Source organism: Schistocerca nitens, chromosome 9 (genome assembly GCF_023898315.1).
Source record: "Schistocerca nitens isolate TAMUIC-IGC-003100 chromosome 9, iqSchNite1.1, whole genome shotgun sequence".
NCBI lineage: Eukaryota > Metazoa > Arthropoda > Insecta > Orthoptera > Acrididae > Schistocerca > Schistocerca nitens.
This window is the reverse complement of record NC_064622.1, coordinates 245,195,130-245,210,904: the sequence shown is the minus strand read 5'-3', so window position 1 is coordinate 245,210,904 and position 15,775 is coordinate 245,195,130. Positions and strand designations below refer to the sequence as shown.

The 15,775-nt window shown below is 38.7% G+C and overlaps 1 protein-coding gene across 1 annotated transcript in view; it reads left to right on the top strand.

Annotated features, from left to right (window-relative positions):
• The window catches only part of LOC126203621 (SWI/SNF-related matrix-associated actin-dependent regulator of chromatin subfamily B member 1), a 148,386-nt gene that overhangs the window by 116,499 nt on the left and 16,112 nt on the right, over nucleotides 1-15,775 (top strand). The window contains exon 8 of the mRNA XM_049937991.1: nucleotides 12,426-12,557. Within this exon, the coding sequence (XP_049793948.1) occupies nucleotides 12,426-12,557 (132 nt within the window). The remainder of the gene's footprint in view (nucleotides 1-12,425; nucleotides 12,558-15,775) is intronic.

Sequence of the window (15,775 nt, the reverse complement as noted above, 5' to 3'; positions counted from 1 at the left end):
AGGATGATAAGATCAGGATTTGTTTTGAGGTTGTGTGTGGCTAGCCTTTCTTCTGCTGAAAGGTTGGTATTCTGAGGAAGGACCCGGGGAAGGATGGTGAAGCTAAATTGGAGGTTATGAATTCCTGGAAGGTGACCACCAGGTGGTTTGGTGGGAGGGGGAAGGATCATGGTTGGATGGTGATATGAACTGGGAGAGGCAGTGTTCAGTGGAGTGTTGCAGTAAGGTTGGTTTTGGTCGGAGAGATTGATGGCAAAGAAGTGCTCCCATTGCAGGGATTGGGAGAATGCGAGTTGGGCTTCGACAAGTCCAGCACGGTTAAATTTGGATGTAGGGCTAAAGATGAAGCCTTTGGATATGACTGAAACTCCTATGGAGCTGAGGGTTTTGGTAGAAAGGTTTTTATGTGGGCGTGACAACCAACTGGTGTCCTTCATGATGAACGGCGACCGCCAAACTGTAGCCAAGAGCAAATTAGACCACCCTGTGGAACAAGCAGCTGAGCAAAGCATGCTTGATTTCAATGGCTACTTCACTACTTGAGCCATCTGGATTCTCCCCTCCACCGCCAGCTTTTCTGAACTACACAGATGGGAGTTATCCGTACTACACATTCTCCGCTCTTGTAATTGTCCCGGCCTCAAGCTACTACACACTGTCCCTACACCTTCCACCCAACAATTTCCACCACTCCTCTTGTATCAACTCATCCCTATTCTCATCTCCAGCCTCTTAGTTTGCCACATGCTGCCAATGCATTTCCCCAATCCTCTCCTTTTCACTCTTCTCCCCCCCCCCACCTTTCTGCCCCCCCCCCCCCCCCCCCGCCAACCTCCTGACACTGCGTCTGTTGGCATTCTAGTCGCTGCTTGCTCTGCCTGACAATGTTCCTCAGTTGCCCCCACCCGTACACTACTATCCCTTAGCCTTCCCTGCCTGCTCCAGATGCATTCTGACCTGAGCTGCCAGTGTTGGCGGTCATGTTTGTGTGGGGTGTGCTTGCTTGTGTGTATGAATGGTGTGTGTCTCTCCGTTTCTCTTTTGTGGATGAAGGCTGTGGCCAAAAGCTTTGAGTAAGTGCCTGTTAATTGTGCATGGTTGCAACTTACTGTGTCTTTTTTACGGTAAGTAGCAGGCTATCTTTTCCTACATTGGTGATATTCTGTGTGGAGTTTCCTACAACAGTTTCCACACATTGTGGACTGTTTTACAAAGAATCCAACTATGTTTGCTATTTTATTGCTACAGATGGAATGAGTATCCACTAAAAGAAAACAGAGTGAATGGAATTCAGTAACATTGTACCAAATAAGGTGACATTGACTTCATTTACTGAAAATACATTAAAACTTCATTTATACATTTGTATAAGTGTGAAATAAGTATATATGAAATATAGCACCATACTGTGAAATTAATTGGTAAACACCAATGAAAAATCCAGTAAACAAAAAGTTACATTCTACAAAATGTTACATAGGGTTACTAGGTATCATGCTTAACAAGGACATAAAGAAAAATGTAAACCTCTACACAGTAGAAAATGTCATTTCATAAAAAAGTCCCTAATTTTAGCTTGTTTTTTCTTTTGATGCAGCAATAGCGTACACAGTACCTTCAAAATGGGATAACTGCGTCATTATTTAATCAGAAACATCGTGGCGTTTCACAAATTGTTTAAATATTTCTAATGCATTTACTGCGTCATTAAATGTCGCAGAGGAATGATGAGGCTCTTCTGTATCATCCTTATCGTCAGTTTCTTCCTTGTCCAGGTTGCACGATGCACATTGAACTATGTTAGTGATAGTCATGGGTTCTGTAGTGATGAGGTGTTCATTAACGTTTCAGACAGCTGCAGCGATGCTAGCATTCCAAGTGGTTGATTTGTCCATGCAGTAAACAAGAGACGAATGCTTCCTTTGATCATATCTAAGGCAAGGCATTAGATTTGATCAAAGAAAATTTGACGAATGCCTAACTTGAGTTCCTTTAATTACACTATCAAATTTTATTGTAGTCTAACATCGGGCTTACTGATCCACTTCCCATTTCACTGTATTATGGATAATATTGTAAGTTACCCAGAATGGAGTCTTCCTTTCAATCACCTTAAATCTTAATCAACTGGAGACTATCATACAAGTCATCTGACTCAGCTGGATCAAAAATGAAACTTCCTGGCAGATTAATACTATGTGCTGGTCCGAGACTTAATCTCGGGACCTTTTCATTTCATGGGCTGAGCTACCCATTCAAACTCACAACCTGTTCTCACAGCCCTACTTCCACCAGTATCTTATCTTCTACCTTCCGAAATTCACACAAGTTCACATGCGGAACTAGCACTCTCAGAAGAAAGGATATTGTGGAGACATGTCTTAGCTGCAGCCTAGAAGACGTTTCCAGAATGAATATTGCCCTGTGCAACAGAGTGAGGTATTGGGGGAAGCAGTGCTCTGAGAGTGGGTTGTGAATTGTGCTTGGGTATCTCAGTCCGTAGATCACTTGCCTCAAAAGGCAAAGGTCCTGAGTTAGAGTCTCGGTCTGGCACACAGTTTTCATCTGCCGGGAAATTTCATATCATCATAAGTCCCACCGCAGAATGAAATATGCATTCTGGATCAAAAATGATTGTGAAGAAGTCTGAATTCCAGAGAAAAGATTTCCTTGGGCGCTTAATCCAAGACATTATTTTGAGTGCAGTGAGAAGACAGTGACGGTCATAGATGGGTATCTTTCAGTGTGACACTTCATGAATAGAATCTCTGTGCTAAATATAAATATATCTCTTCCCATTGTCACTCACTCATCCTCAGTTGTGTTAGCCTGTCCATAAGCATTCTGTAGCAACACACTTCTTCGCACCAACGTGGTTGTTGTGGTCTTCAGTTCTGAGACCGGTTTGATGCAGCTCTCCATGCTACTTTATCCTGTGCAAGCTTCTTCATTTCCCAGTACCTACTGCAGCCTACATCCTTCTGAATCTGCTTAGTGTATTCATCTCTTGGTCTCCCTCTACGATTTTTACCCTCCACACTGCCCTCCAATACTAAATTGGTGATCCCTTGATGCCCCAGAATATGTCCTACCAACCGATCCCTTCTTCTAGTCAAGTTGTGCCACAAACTTCTCCCCAATCCTATTCAATACCTCCTCATTAGTTATATGATCTACCCATCTAATCTTCAGCATTCTTCTGTAGCTCCACATTTCGAAAGCTTCTATTCTCTTCTTGTCCAAACTATTTATCGCCCATGTTTCACTTCCATACATGGCTACACTCCATACAAATACCTTCAGAAACAACTTCCTGACACTTAAATCTATACTCGATGTTAACAAATTCCTCTTCTTCAGAAACGCTTTCCTTGCAATTGCCAGTCTACATTTTATATCTTCTCTACCTCGACCATCATCAGTTATTTTGCTCCCCAAATAGCAAAACTCCTTTACTACTTTAAGTGTCTCATTTCCTAATCTAATTCCCTCAGCATCACCCGACTTAATTCGACTATATCCCATTATCCTCGTTTTGCTTTTGTTGATGTTCATCTTATACCCTCCTTTCATGACACTGTCCATTCCGTTCAACTGCTCTTCCAAGTCCTTTGCTGTCTCTGACAGGATTACAATGTCATCGGCGAACCTCAAAGTTTTTATTCCTTCTCCATGGATTTTAATACCTACTCCGAATTTTTCTTTTGTTTCCTTCACTGCTTGCTCAATATACAGATTGAATAACATCGGGGAGAGGCTACAACCCTGTCTGACTGCCTTCTCAACCACTGCTTCCCTTTCGTACCCCTCGACTCTTATAACTGCCATCTGGTTTCTGTACAAATTGTAAATAGCCTTTCGCTCCCTGTATTTTACTCCTGCCACCTTCAGAATTTGAAAGAGAGTATTCCAGTCAACATTGTCAAAAGCTTTCTCTAAGTCTACAAATGCTAGAAATGTAGGTTTGCCTTCCCTTAATCTAGCTTCTAAGATAAGTCGTAGGGTCAGTATTGCCTCACGTGTTCCAATATTTCTATGGAATCCAAACTGATCTTCCCCGAGGTCGGCTTCTACCAGTTTTTCCATTCGTCTGTAAAGAATTCGCGTTAGTATTTTGCATCCGTGACTTATTAAACTGATTGTTCGGTAATTTTCACATTTGTCAACACCTGCTTTCTTTGGGATTGGAATTATTATATTCTTCTTAAAGTCTGAGGGTATTTCGCCTGTCTCATACATCTTGCTCACCAGATGGTAGAGTTTTGTCAGGACTGGCTCTCCCAAGGCCGTCAGTAGTTCCAATGGAATGTTGTCTACTCCCAGGGCCTTGTTTCGACTCAGGTCTTTCAGTGCTCTGTCAAACTCTTCACGCAGTATCGTATCTCCCATTTCATCTACATCCTCTTCCATTTCCATAATATTGTCCTCAAGTACATCACCCTTGTATAGACCCTCTATATACTCCTTCCACCTTTCTGCTTTCCCTTCTTTGCTTAGAACTGGGTTTCCATCAACGCTCTTGATATTCATACAAGTGGTTCTCTTTTCTCCAAAGGTCTCTTTAATTTTGCTGTAGGCAGTTACCCCTAGTGAGGTAAGCCTCTACATCCTTACATTTGTCCTCTAGCCATCCCTGCTTAGCCATTTCGCACTTCCTGTCGATCTCATTTTTGAGACGTTTGTATTCCTTTTTGCCTGCTTCATTTACTGCATTTTTGTATTTTCTCCTTTCATCAATTAAATTCAATATTTCTTCTGTTACCCAAGGATTTCTACTAGCCCTCGCCTTTTTACTTACTAGATCCTCTGCTGCCTTCACTACTTTATCTCTCAAAGCTACCCATTCTTCTTCTGCTGTATTTCTTTCCCCCATTCCTGTCAATTGTTCCCTTACGCTCTCCCTGAAACTCTGTACAACCTCTGGTTCTGTCAGTTTATCCAGGTCCCATCTCCTTAAATTCCCACCTTTTTGCAGTCTCTTCAGTTTTAATTCTACAGTTCATAGCCAATAGATTGTGGTCAGAGTCCACATCTGCCCCTGGAAATGTCTTACAATTTAAAACCTGGTTCCTAAATCTCTGTCTTACCATTATACAATCTATCTGAAACCTCTCAGTATCTCCAGGCTTCTTCCACGTATACAACTTTCTTTTATGATTCTTGAACCAAGTGTTAGCTATGATTAAGTTGGTGCTCTGTGCAAAATTCTATCAGGCGGCTTTTACCCATGACTATTAAATTTTCGTCTCCCTTCACTATCTGAATAATTTCTTTTATTTCCTCATACATTTCTTCAATTTCTTCGTCATTTGCACCAACAAGGAAACTCAAATACTGGATAGAAAGCTCCCAAAACTGTGCCTGTCCTTTTGGATTATGTTAAACACCTCAATTTCCAAATTATGTGAAAATGTAGCAGAAGTGCTTGAAACAGAACCTATTATCCTCTAAAAGTAAAGTTTCTTAATAGCACCATTTTGGTACCCAGTCCCAGCTATCACTTTGTTGGAACTCTATTGAATCAGAATCAGTTTTGTCCTCTGACTGCTTCCTCAAAACACTCAGACATTCAAAGACACTCAGTTCATTCAGGAGCCAATTATATTCCTATCCTTGTCTCAGTTAATAACAATTATTCTACTTCTATGATGATTCATGTTTAGGAGCATACGTAGGAACTATTTCAAACAACTTTGATTCTGCACTAAAGTGCCTAAGAAACTGGTATAGGTATGCGTATTCAAATACAGATGTATGTAAACAGACAGAACACAGTGCTGCGGTCGGGAATGCCTATATAAGACAACAAGTGTCTGGCATAGTTGTTAGATTGGTTACTGCTGCTGTGATGGCAGGTTATCAAGATGAAAAGTGAGTTTGAACATGGTGTTGTAGTTGACTCTTGAGTAGAGGGACACAGCATATCTGAGGTAGTGAAAAAGTGGGGATTTTCCCATATGACCATTTCACGAGTGTACCATCACTATCAGGAATCTGGTAAAACATCAAATCTCTGAGATCGCTGTGGCCAGAAAAAGATCGTGCAAGACCGGGACCAACGCGACTGAAGAGAATCATTCAACGTGACAGAAGTGCAGCGCTTATGCAGATTGCTGCAGATTTCAATGCTGGGCCATCAACAAGTGTCTTGTGTATGAACCATTCACAGAAATGTCATCGATAGAGGCTTTAAGAGCCGAAGACCTATCTGTGTACCCTTGATGAATGTTCGATACTAAGCTTTATGCCTTGCCTGTCCCCATCAACACCGACATTGAACTGTTGACGACTGGAAACATGTTACTACAGAGTGGCTGCAAGAACTCTCTTCTGAGTTTACACACTTCCACTAGCAACCAAACTTCGCAGACATGGACATTATTCTGCATATCTGGGATGCCTTGCAACATGCTGTTCAGAGGAGATCTCCATCCCTTTGTACTCTTGACAGCCCTCAGGATTCATTGTGTCAGTTTTCTCCGTGCATGCTCATGGGGGCCTTACACGATATTAGGCAGGTGTATCATTTTCTTTGGCTTTTCAGTGTACAGTGAAGATATCATTTCCACAGTTCTTACACATACACAAAAATTCGTGGAGACCTTACATTGCTCCTAAAATCTCACTCCAGAGGGCTCATATGTGTGAATCTAAATGTCAGATACATTTAGAATGTCTAAACAAGTTAGCTTTTGTAGCGTATACCGTCTACTCATCACTTACAAATTTAAGTATGCGCTCAGGCTCAGAGGACAGTGTGATACCAGGCAGCCACTTCGTCATTCTGTGTCATCTGGTGCCACGTGGATGCAGTATGGTGGGGCATGGGATCAGCACACCACTTTCTCGACTGTTCTTGGCTTTTCAGACCTTGGAGCTGCTACTTCTCAGTCAAGTAGTTGTTCATTTGGCATCACGACGGCCGGAGTGGCTGTGCGGTTCTAGGCGCTACAGTCTGGAGCCGAGCGACCGCTACGGTCGCAGGTTCGAATCCTGCCTCGGGCATGGATGTGTGTGATGTCCTTAGGTTAGTTAGGTTTAATTAGTTCTAAGTTCTAGGCGACTGATGACCACAGAAGTTTAGTCGCATAGTGCTCAGAGCCATTTGAACCATTTGGCATCACGAGGCTGGGTGGATCCCATTCAAGTTCACATACCAAAGAAAAATCCTTGGTCTTACCAGAAATTGACCCTGTGTTCTCTGCATAGCAGTCAGCCATGTGACCACACAGTTATTGATGCAGACATTATAAACTTAATTTGTTTATGGACTTTTTTCTAATTACATTACAAATTTATACAAACTTAACACCCTGCCTAATAGAAGTGGTGAAAAGTCTTTACAAACTACATGCATTGTAATAAACACAGGTAGGAATCTTATTAACGAAGGACGTGGACTGTCACCCTCTCATTTTAATATCTATATTGACTTCATTCTTCGCAAATGGAAATGTAAAGTAAATAAAATAACTAAGATAACAAATGAGGACTACCTGAATGTACTTTTGTTCACTGATGAGATCGTTACTATTCAGAAGAATGAAGATGACCTCCAGATATCAGTATACTAGCTGAACGAAATTTGCAAGAAGTCCAACATTAAAATTTCTAGTAACAAAACAAAAATAATGGCATTCCGAGGAAAATATCCAATCAGATCAAAAATTGTTTTGGATAATTCAGTTTTAGAACAAGTCTGTCAAATCTCTTATTTAGGCTGGGCTATAAGTTTTGATTTGGATCCTGATATTGAAAGTAAAATGCACAAATCCCAAGCTTAGCAGAACATTGGGCCATAAAGTTCAAAAAGAAACGTCCATAAAATTCTATAAAGTAATGGCAGTGAAGATGATGTTTCTAAGAAAGACGAAGGACTACACCAGAAGAGATGATATTAGAACAGCAAATTAAATATTTTCAGCATTAATGAAAAAATTCAAAAATATCATGAAGATTTGAAGCAACACTTCACGAGAATGCCAGATCACAGAATTCCTCAGAAGATCCTGAACTACAAGCAAGTGGGAAAAGAGTTATTATAAGACCTAGAAAAATATGAGAATTTTTTTAGCTTAATTCATGTTTCATAAATAGTAGACTCCATCCTAATTTATCTTTTACTTTGATAAAATCCAAAGAAGTTGCAAAACGTTAGGAAATGAATGAGATAGGATTGAAATAATTTGAAACAACAAGAGGTGGTTAGGAGTTTCAAAAGGGAGCATTAACCAATGACCAACAGAAATTGAAGAATTAAATAGCAGATGAATGAATACCTTTGAAAGATGAGACAATAAAAGCAACAGCAGTACAACTAGGTCAACAGGGCCGGATACATACAAGATTTAAATTTAATTGATAAAAGGAGGAAATATAGAAACACAGCAAATGAAGCAGGTAAAATCAGATACAGATGTTTAAAAAATAGAATTACAAAGAATGCAAAAGATGAAGTAGAAATGGTGACTAGAGGAGAAATACTAAGCTGTAGGACTAAACATAACTTTGAGGAAGATACACAGGGATATTAGAATGTAAGTTAGATATTGTCTGCTCTTGCTAAGACCATTGCACAACAAGAGGGCACCATTGTCAAGAAAGAGCACATGTGTACGGGCACAATTTTGGTGCAATATGGATAAAATGTGCATCACAGTGTGCGACTGAAATGGCATAGCATCCGAAAACGTACTTCAAAGTTGAAGTATTCAGGACAGTATGACTTTTGTGAGCAAAATGTCTAAATTGCACACTTTCACTGTTAAATTCTGGCAGTATGTGGACAAAATGAATTGTCACTTCCAGCTGGAGTGAAAGGTGCAACCAATTTGATAAAGTCCATACAGATAAGGGTGATGCTGATCAGGAAGTCCAGATCTTGCACCATGCGATGTCCATGTATTTGACAAATTAATAGAACACATGCGGGTGGCGGGGGGGATTTTCCAATGGTGAGGATGTTCACACAGCAGTTCTTAAATGGCTCCATGACTAAGGAGTGGATTCCTGTCTTCAAGGAATTTGTACGGTTGGTAGAACGTAAGTCATTGCTTGTTGAGACTGTAACTATATTGAAAAATAGTGTAATGTATCTGTGTCCCTTTGAAGTGCAATGCAGCATTGAATAAAATTTACTTGGTGGATCATGATAATGTAGGACTTACTTTTTAAAGTCTCCCTCATAGATGCTCTGTATAGGGAAATTAGTGGAACCTTTGGAGAAAACAGAGCCAGCTGAATGAACCTCAAGACCTCAGTGGCAACTCAGTGCTAAGTGAAGAAAGGAAGTCGAAACATGGGAGGAAGGTATGGGACTACTTAAGGGAAAGGAGCTTGGAAACAATATTATAGAAGAGAAGAGGAGAGGATGAGATTTGGAGTGGAGAGGTGGGGGGGGGGGGGGGGGGTCGACTTGCGTAACACTGTGAGAAGAATTCAACAAAACGTTGAAAGAACTAAGTTGAAAGAAGATACCTGGAGTAGTTAGGATTCTTTCATAGTTATTTAGGTCCTTAAGGGAACTGACCATGAGGAAATTGTTCCATCTGGTACGTGGGGTGTTAGAGATAGGCGAAATACCCTCCAATTACCATAGAAGGCATATACTGACATATAGTATTATCAGACTGTCAGTTTAATATGTCATGGTTGCAAAATACAATGGAAATTATTTATAGAAGAATGGGAAGAAATTACAGAATCCGAGCTAGAGGAAGATTAGTTTGGATCCCTGAGTAATGTAAAACATGCAAGGTAGTACAGAAACAAGGCAATACACACTCCACAACTTAGAAGATTAGGGAAATACTATCCGGATCCACAAGACCCTTATCCACATCCACAAGTTTCTTATCAGCATCTGAATTTGCATCTGCAGGTATTAAAAATTTTGTAAAGCAGTTCAAGCCAATCATATCACAAATAAACACTCCCCCCACTTTTCCCTGTCTTTCTTCTTCTTCTTCCATATAAGAGTGGTACAAAATGTATTTGTTCTTTATTTATATAGAAAGCCATTCAATGAGAGAAAAATTTGTGCCTGATTTTTAATATTTTAAGCGTGGGCTTCATACTTTAGATAACCATAATTATGGTAGTACAAGATGGCCCATCATATTCTCAATATGATCAGCAATTAATAACATACTGTTACAATTACTGAAATAGGATTTGCAAACTTTTCTGTGCATTGTTTTGGCTGCAGTGGGAAGCCAAATAAAGTCGTGGTACCAGTTGTCATATGTTGCATACTGTTGAATGTTTGTCACATAGTTGTTTTATCATACATACATCAGGTACCACAATTATAAGTTATGTCAACATGTTACTCACTGTAACATGCATTGCACTGTTTAATTTTAAATATACTAAACAGATATGTTGATAGAATCTCCAGTTTTATGTTGAATGAAGTTAATGGAACATGTGATTAACAGGAGTGAAATAATGAAACGAAAATTCTGAAGAATAAATGTGGTTGTTCTTTGAAATTGCCTAATTGAGCTCTGTTACTGCTTATAGCATTGAAATAGAATGCACATTTAAAAGTGTGCAAAACCAAGAAGAAGAATGTGTCACTTCTTTTCTGCCAGGAGATTGTAACAATGTACATATCCTTCTTCAGGGCACTCTGCAGGGAACCTATATAGTGATACACCATTCTCTGAAATAAAATAATTATGAAGTGCAGTAAAATGTCTTACAACAATTCATAGTCCACTAGAATAGTACACATCCCTTTGTGAACAATTAAATGGGCAGGCACACCATGGAGCAGTGTTGCTTGCTTTGAGCAATCAAATGTACTGACACAGTTGAGCCTTGTAATCTGTTGGCTGTGCATTAGATGATCAGTCCCTTGGTTAGAGATGAAGTGGTTGTAGTCAGAAGGTAATGGCAGAAACATACTTCCACTGTATCTAGATCTTGCAGACATAACAAGAACCCCCATAGACTTCCAAGTGTTCAGCAAACATTGCAACTGAAGTGTGATGTCAATTCATTCATTGACCACAGGTAACAAAGTTTTATGAAAGGCATATAATAAGATTGAGCTTGTCCTTCAGTACAGACCAATTGCGGATATCTGCAAACGACTTGCAGGTGTCCACAATCGTGCACGCTTTTACCTGCAAGCTGACGGTTACTGCGGATTTCGGCACAGACCTCTATTTATAGGAGTTTTAAAATTAGAGGAGGCTTTCAATGCTATTCACTGGAATACATGTTTTTAAAAATTCTGAAGGTAGCAGGGGCAGGAAAAAAGAAACACAGCATTATCTACACAATGTACAGAAACCAGACTGCAGTTACGAAACAAATGACATGAAAGAGAGGCAGTAGTTACGAAGGGAGTGAGGCAGGATTGTGGCCCATCTCCCATACTTTTCAATGTGTACATTCATCAATCAATAAAGGAAACAGTGGCAAAATTTGGAAAACAAATTAAAGCTTAGGGAGAAGAAACAGAAATTTTGAGGTTTGCCTCACTCCGGGATTTTACCTTGGGAAGAGATTATAAGACGAACAGAAAAAAAAGAGGAATGTAGTTGAATTAGTCAGCTGATGCTGAGAGAGCCAGAGTTAAAGTGAGACATTAAAATTAGAAGAGTTTTGAGGAGCAAAATAACTGACAATGGCAGAAATAGAGAAATCCATTGATTCCTGTCAGCAGTCGCCTTTTAAAGTTCATGGTGAGATTGAAAATATTTTAATCTTTACAGGGTAATTATTAGAAAATGTTAAATAGTAAAAATGAAAGATTTAACATCTAAAATCTTGTAAGTGATGGCCGGAGGGGTGATTGCCTTCAGATTATAAAAGAAATTTCATATTTAATTACTGTGGGAAGCATTACCTTTCTTTTTATTTCCATGTTCCAAGCATAGCAATGCATTAAAAATATGCTCTGAACAAATGAATTTTAAACGATTATCATCATAATTTGTGCATGAATTTATAGTTCAGAGATTCGGCTTCTTTTTAAAAATGTGAGCATGTGTAAACTGTTAAACTATAAAACCTTCAGTAGATGATATTTGTTAATTTTCAAACAATGGAAAATCTAGGATGGAATGTAACAATATTAGAGAAGGAAAGTTGCTACTCACCATACAGCTGAGATGCTTGAGTCGCTATAGGCACAACAAAAAGATTTACACAATTACAGCTTTCGGCCATTAAGGCCTTTGTCAGCAACACACACACACACACACACACACACACACACACACTCACGTATATGCAAGTTGCATTTGTTGTGCCTATCGCGACTCAGCATCTTCACTATATGGTAATTACTTTCCTTCTCTAATATTGTTACGTTTATTAATTTTCAGTAGTTTGTTTCCACCATTTAGTTATCAGGCTGGGACACTGTAATTATGAAGGCATTCTGTTATATCTGCGTTTATCCTTTGCAGCGAAGCCCCTTTGCCCACAGTTGAAGTTCCATTCCGACCACCATCAGAGGCAGACCAATGGGCACCTTTTCTAGAAACATTGACGGATGCAGAGATGGAGAAGAAGATACGAGATCAAGACAGAAATACACGGTATGTAACTCGTAGCTTAGTCATCTACATTTTTTTTATTTGTAGCCTTAGAGTTAAAAATAATTACACTGAACCATTTGCAGCAACTTTTTCTTTAAAATTTATTTCACAGTGGTTCACAGTTAATTCCTTGGAGCAATTAGCCAATCTTTATTAAGAAGACTAATTACTCCTTACTTTTATATTTCTTACAGAGACTGTATATTAGCATCTAAACTGATACTTGACAAATATTTCACAAGAAATAAATATCTTAAATGAATATGAAATGGTTATCTTCTTTACTATGTACATAACTATTCAGGTTTTTTAGTTAGGATCTGCTTATACTGTAATATAATGTGACAGTTTTTTTCCCTTGAACTGTATTTCTCTTTAACTTCAGTTTGCTTATAGCTTCAGTGAAATCATCGAAGACTGGATTCCAAAATTTTCTTATACAGAAGCTGCAAAAATTTTATTTACCTGTGTCATAGCTACTATTAGCAAAATTGTGTTAACTTCATGCAGGGTCTGTTATCCATCATATCTACCTGATTTCGTTATAAAAACAAAGAATGAATGTTGAAGTGAGTAGGAATTCTATATGATGTATATTTCTGCAGGCTCCAGAGTTCTAAAAATATCACATGCTACTGAAAACTAACTGGCACATAAACTTCATAATTGTAACTCATTTTCAGTTCATTTTTGTCAGCCATATCTAATAAAGATTTTTAAAAATTTTCTTTTACACACTGAATACTGGGTAAAAATTTTATTTGAATGTCCATTCTACATGAGGTATTAAAACAGTACCACACACAGACATTTATGTTTATATAGGAAAGTGCTAGTGTAGTTAGTTAAGCTGCTTGAGCACACCTCCAGATTTACTAAAAACTACAACCTGCCACTTACAGTCACCTACCTCCTTAAACTTCGTAGAGGTTCTGTTACAAGGAGTTCCTCAGAAAGTTGCTGGACTATTGTTGCACGTTATAGTGAGAAAAGTACTAGCATCTCTTTAACATAGTGCTAGCTTTTAGCAATTTGTGACCAATAAAAGTGTTGGAATAACCTCCCCTACTATTGATTTGTAACTTGTGTGGTATTTTATCCTTCTGCTTACCCAGATAAAAATTAGGAAAAACACTAATGTTTGTGAAGATAACAGCTCCAGAAAGTATATTTGTCATGAAATGAAATGCGAACCACAGATTATGATTACAGAACTGTACTTGAGCTCCATCTTTGAGAATTTATTATGGTTTGCGACTACCAAACAGGGCTTGGATAGATATTTGTTTGTGTGGGGGGTGAGCATGTTCCAGAGAGTGTCAAAGATTATTGGTTGCGGAGGACCATGCTGAACAAAGTAGCCAATGATACACTAGACATGTTCAATGGATGACATGCCTAGCATATGTGCTGTTCAAGATATTGCTTACGTCATGTGGATAGGCATTGTTTGATGTAAGTAGATTTTTTTGTATGGAAAATTTGTGCCTAATATCTTCCTTCAGAAATTCTGAGAGATGTTGCTTTCTAGAAGACAGAATTCTATAGTGCCCTTTCTCTGTCTTGAAGTTTAATAGGTTCTTAGTATTATGTCAGCTATTTTTCTTCACTTACAGAAATTTATATTGCTGTCTTTCTTAGTTTTTGATTTCTTCTACTGGTATTTGGATCCTGTTGATGTTGTAAATTACCCATCTGTCATTACAGTTAATCTTTTCTCAGCTCAACACTTGACACGCCATACTTGCCTGTGTTTATTGTGAGCTTAATATAAAATCATCCCGTATTCAAATATAGGTAAAGTATCTAAACCATACACAAGCAGTGTTCATATTCTTGTGTGGGATATCTGTGAAAAACATCAAATTACGAGGAATGCCAAATTTATTATTGTGTAGTCTTGATAACATGTCTTACATACAGGGCTTGCTGAGTAGTGATACTTAAAATCACTTAACAGGTGAAATACCGTAAATCCTTTTTTAAATAGTTGAGGTTTAGACAAACAGTGTTACATAATATTAAGTAAAGGTGTCCTAAACCTGAAGGTTGGTTTGAAAACTAGCAAAGCTTTGGTAGGCATTGTTCTGTTGGAGGTGATATGCCCTCCCCTTCCTCTAACTTTTGACCTGGTGTAGCCAATCAGTGATAGGGGCATGGGCCTTGGTCTCCAGACCGTAATACTACTTGGTATTTTTCACATTGAGAAATAATTGCCCAAGATGAGAAACAGGCAATAAATCAGAAAAAAATAGAACATACAGGTATAGAAACCTGTACGTCTCAGTTCATAGTCTGGCACTTAACCCACGGAAAAAGTAAATGGAAATAAAATTGATTCTGGTTTGTGAGGGTGCATTCTTAATGTCTGTCAAGAAAATGTAGCAGATAATGGGTTGTAGCTGTTGATACTGGTTTAGGTTCAGTGCAGCTTCTATCTGTATGAGTTTACTTAGGCACAGCCATACGAAAAACTATAGTATCCAAATTGTGAATCTGTGTGGAATTGTGCCCATGATGTACTTTAGTAATACCTGGTGTACAATATTGGTTTCTTAAGGAGCACTGTCATTTTCTCCCTTACAACACATGATGAGGCTCCATATGAACTCGAATTGGTCTGTGTGTTTTTTGTCATAGTAACATTGCAACATGTATGTTGGAGGAAATAATATGACTTGTCTGGGAATGTCCTTTCCAGAAATTTCATGTGGAACTTCTTCAGGATACATAGTAGTTCTAGTGTCTGATACTCGAGTTGGATGGACATTTATGTTATGTTTTACACTTACTGAATGAACTTGTGATGAAACATGTACATGTATACTGTGAATATTGTTTTACAGTATAGTGAAAGGTACTCCATATACCAAGTGGCACACACATGTCCCTCCTCCATTCCTGTTCCAGTGCGTGGGAAGAATGACCGTTAAGAAGCCTCAGTGTCTGCTTGAATCTCTCTAACTTTATGTCTTATCATGGGGTATATGAAATAGGCAGTATATTGCTGAATTTTCAATAAGTTGTTACTAGAATTCAAAAATCTTAGCAGTAATCCACGCGCTTTCAAATCGAAACTGAAGAGTTTCCTCATGGGTCACTCCTTCTATTCTGTCGAGGAGTTCCTTAAAAAATTAAGCTGGTTCTTGTTGTATTGTTGATTGTGTTTACTTAAACTTATTGCTTGGCCTTTTTTTGGGTTCATAAACATTTTATTT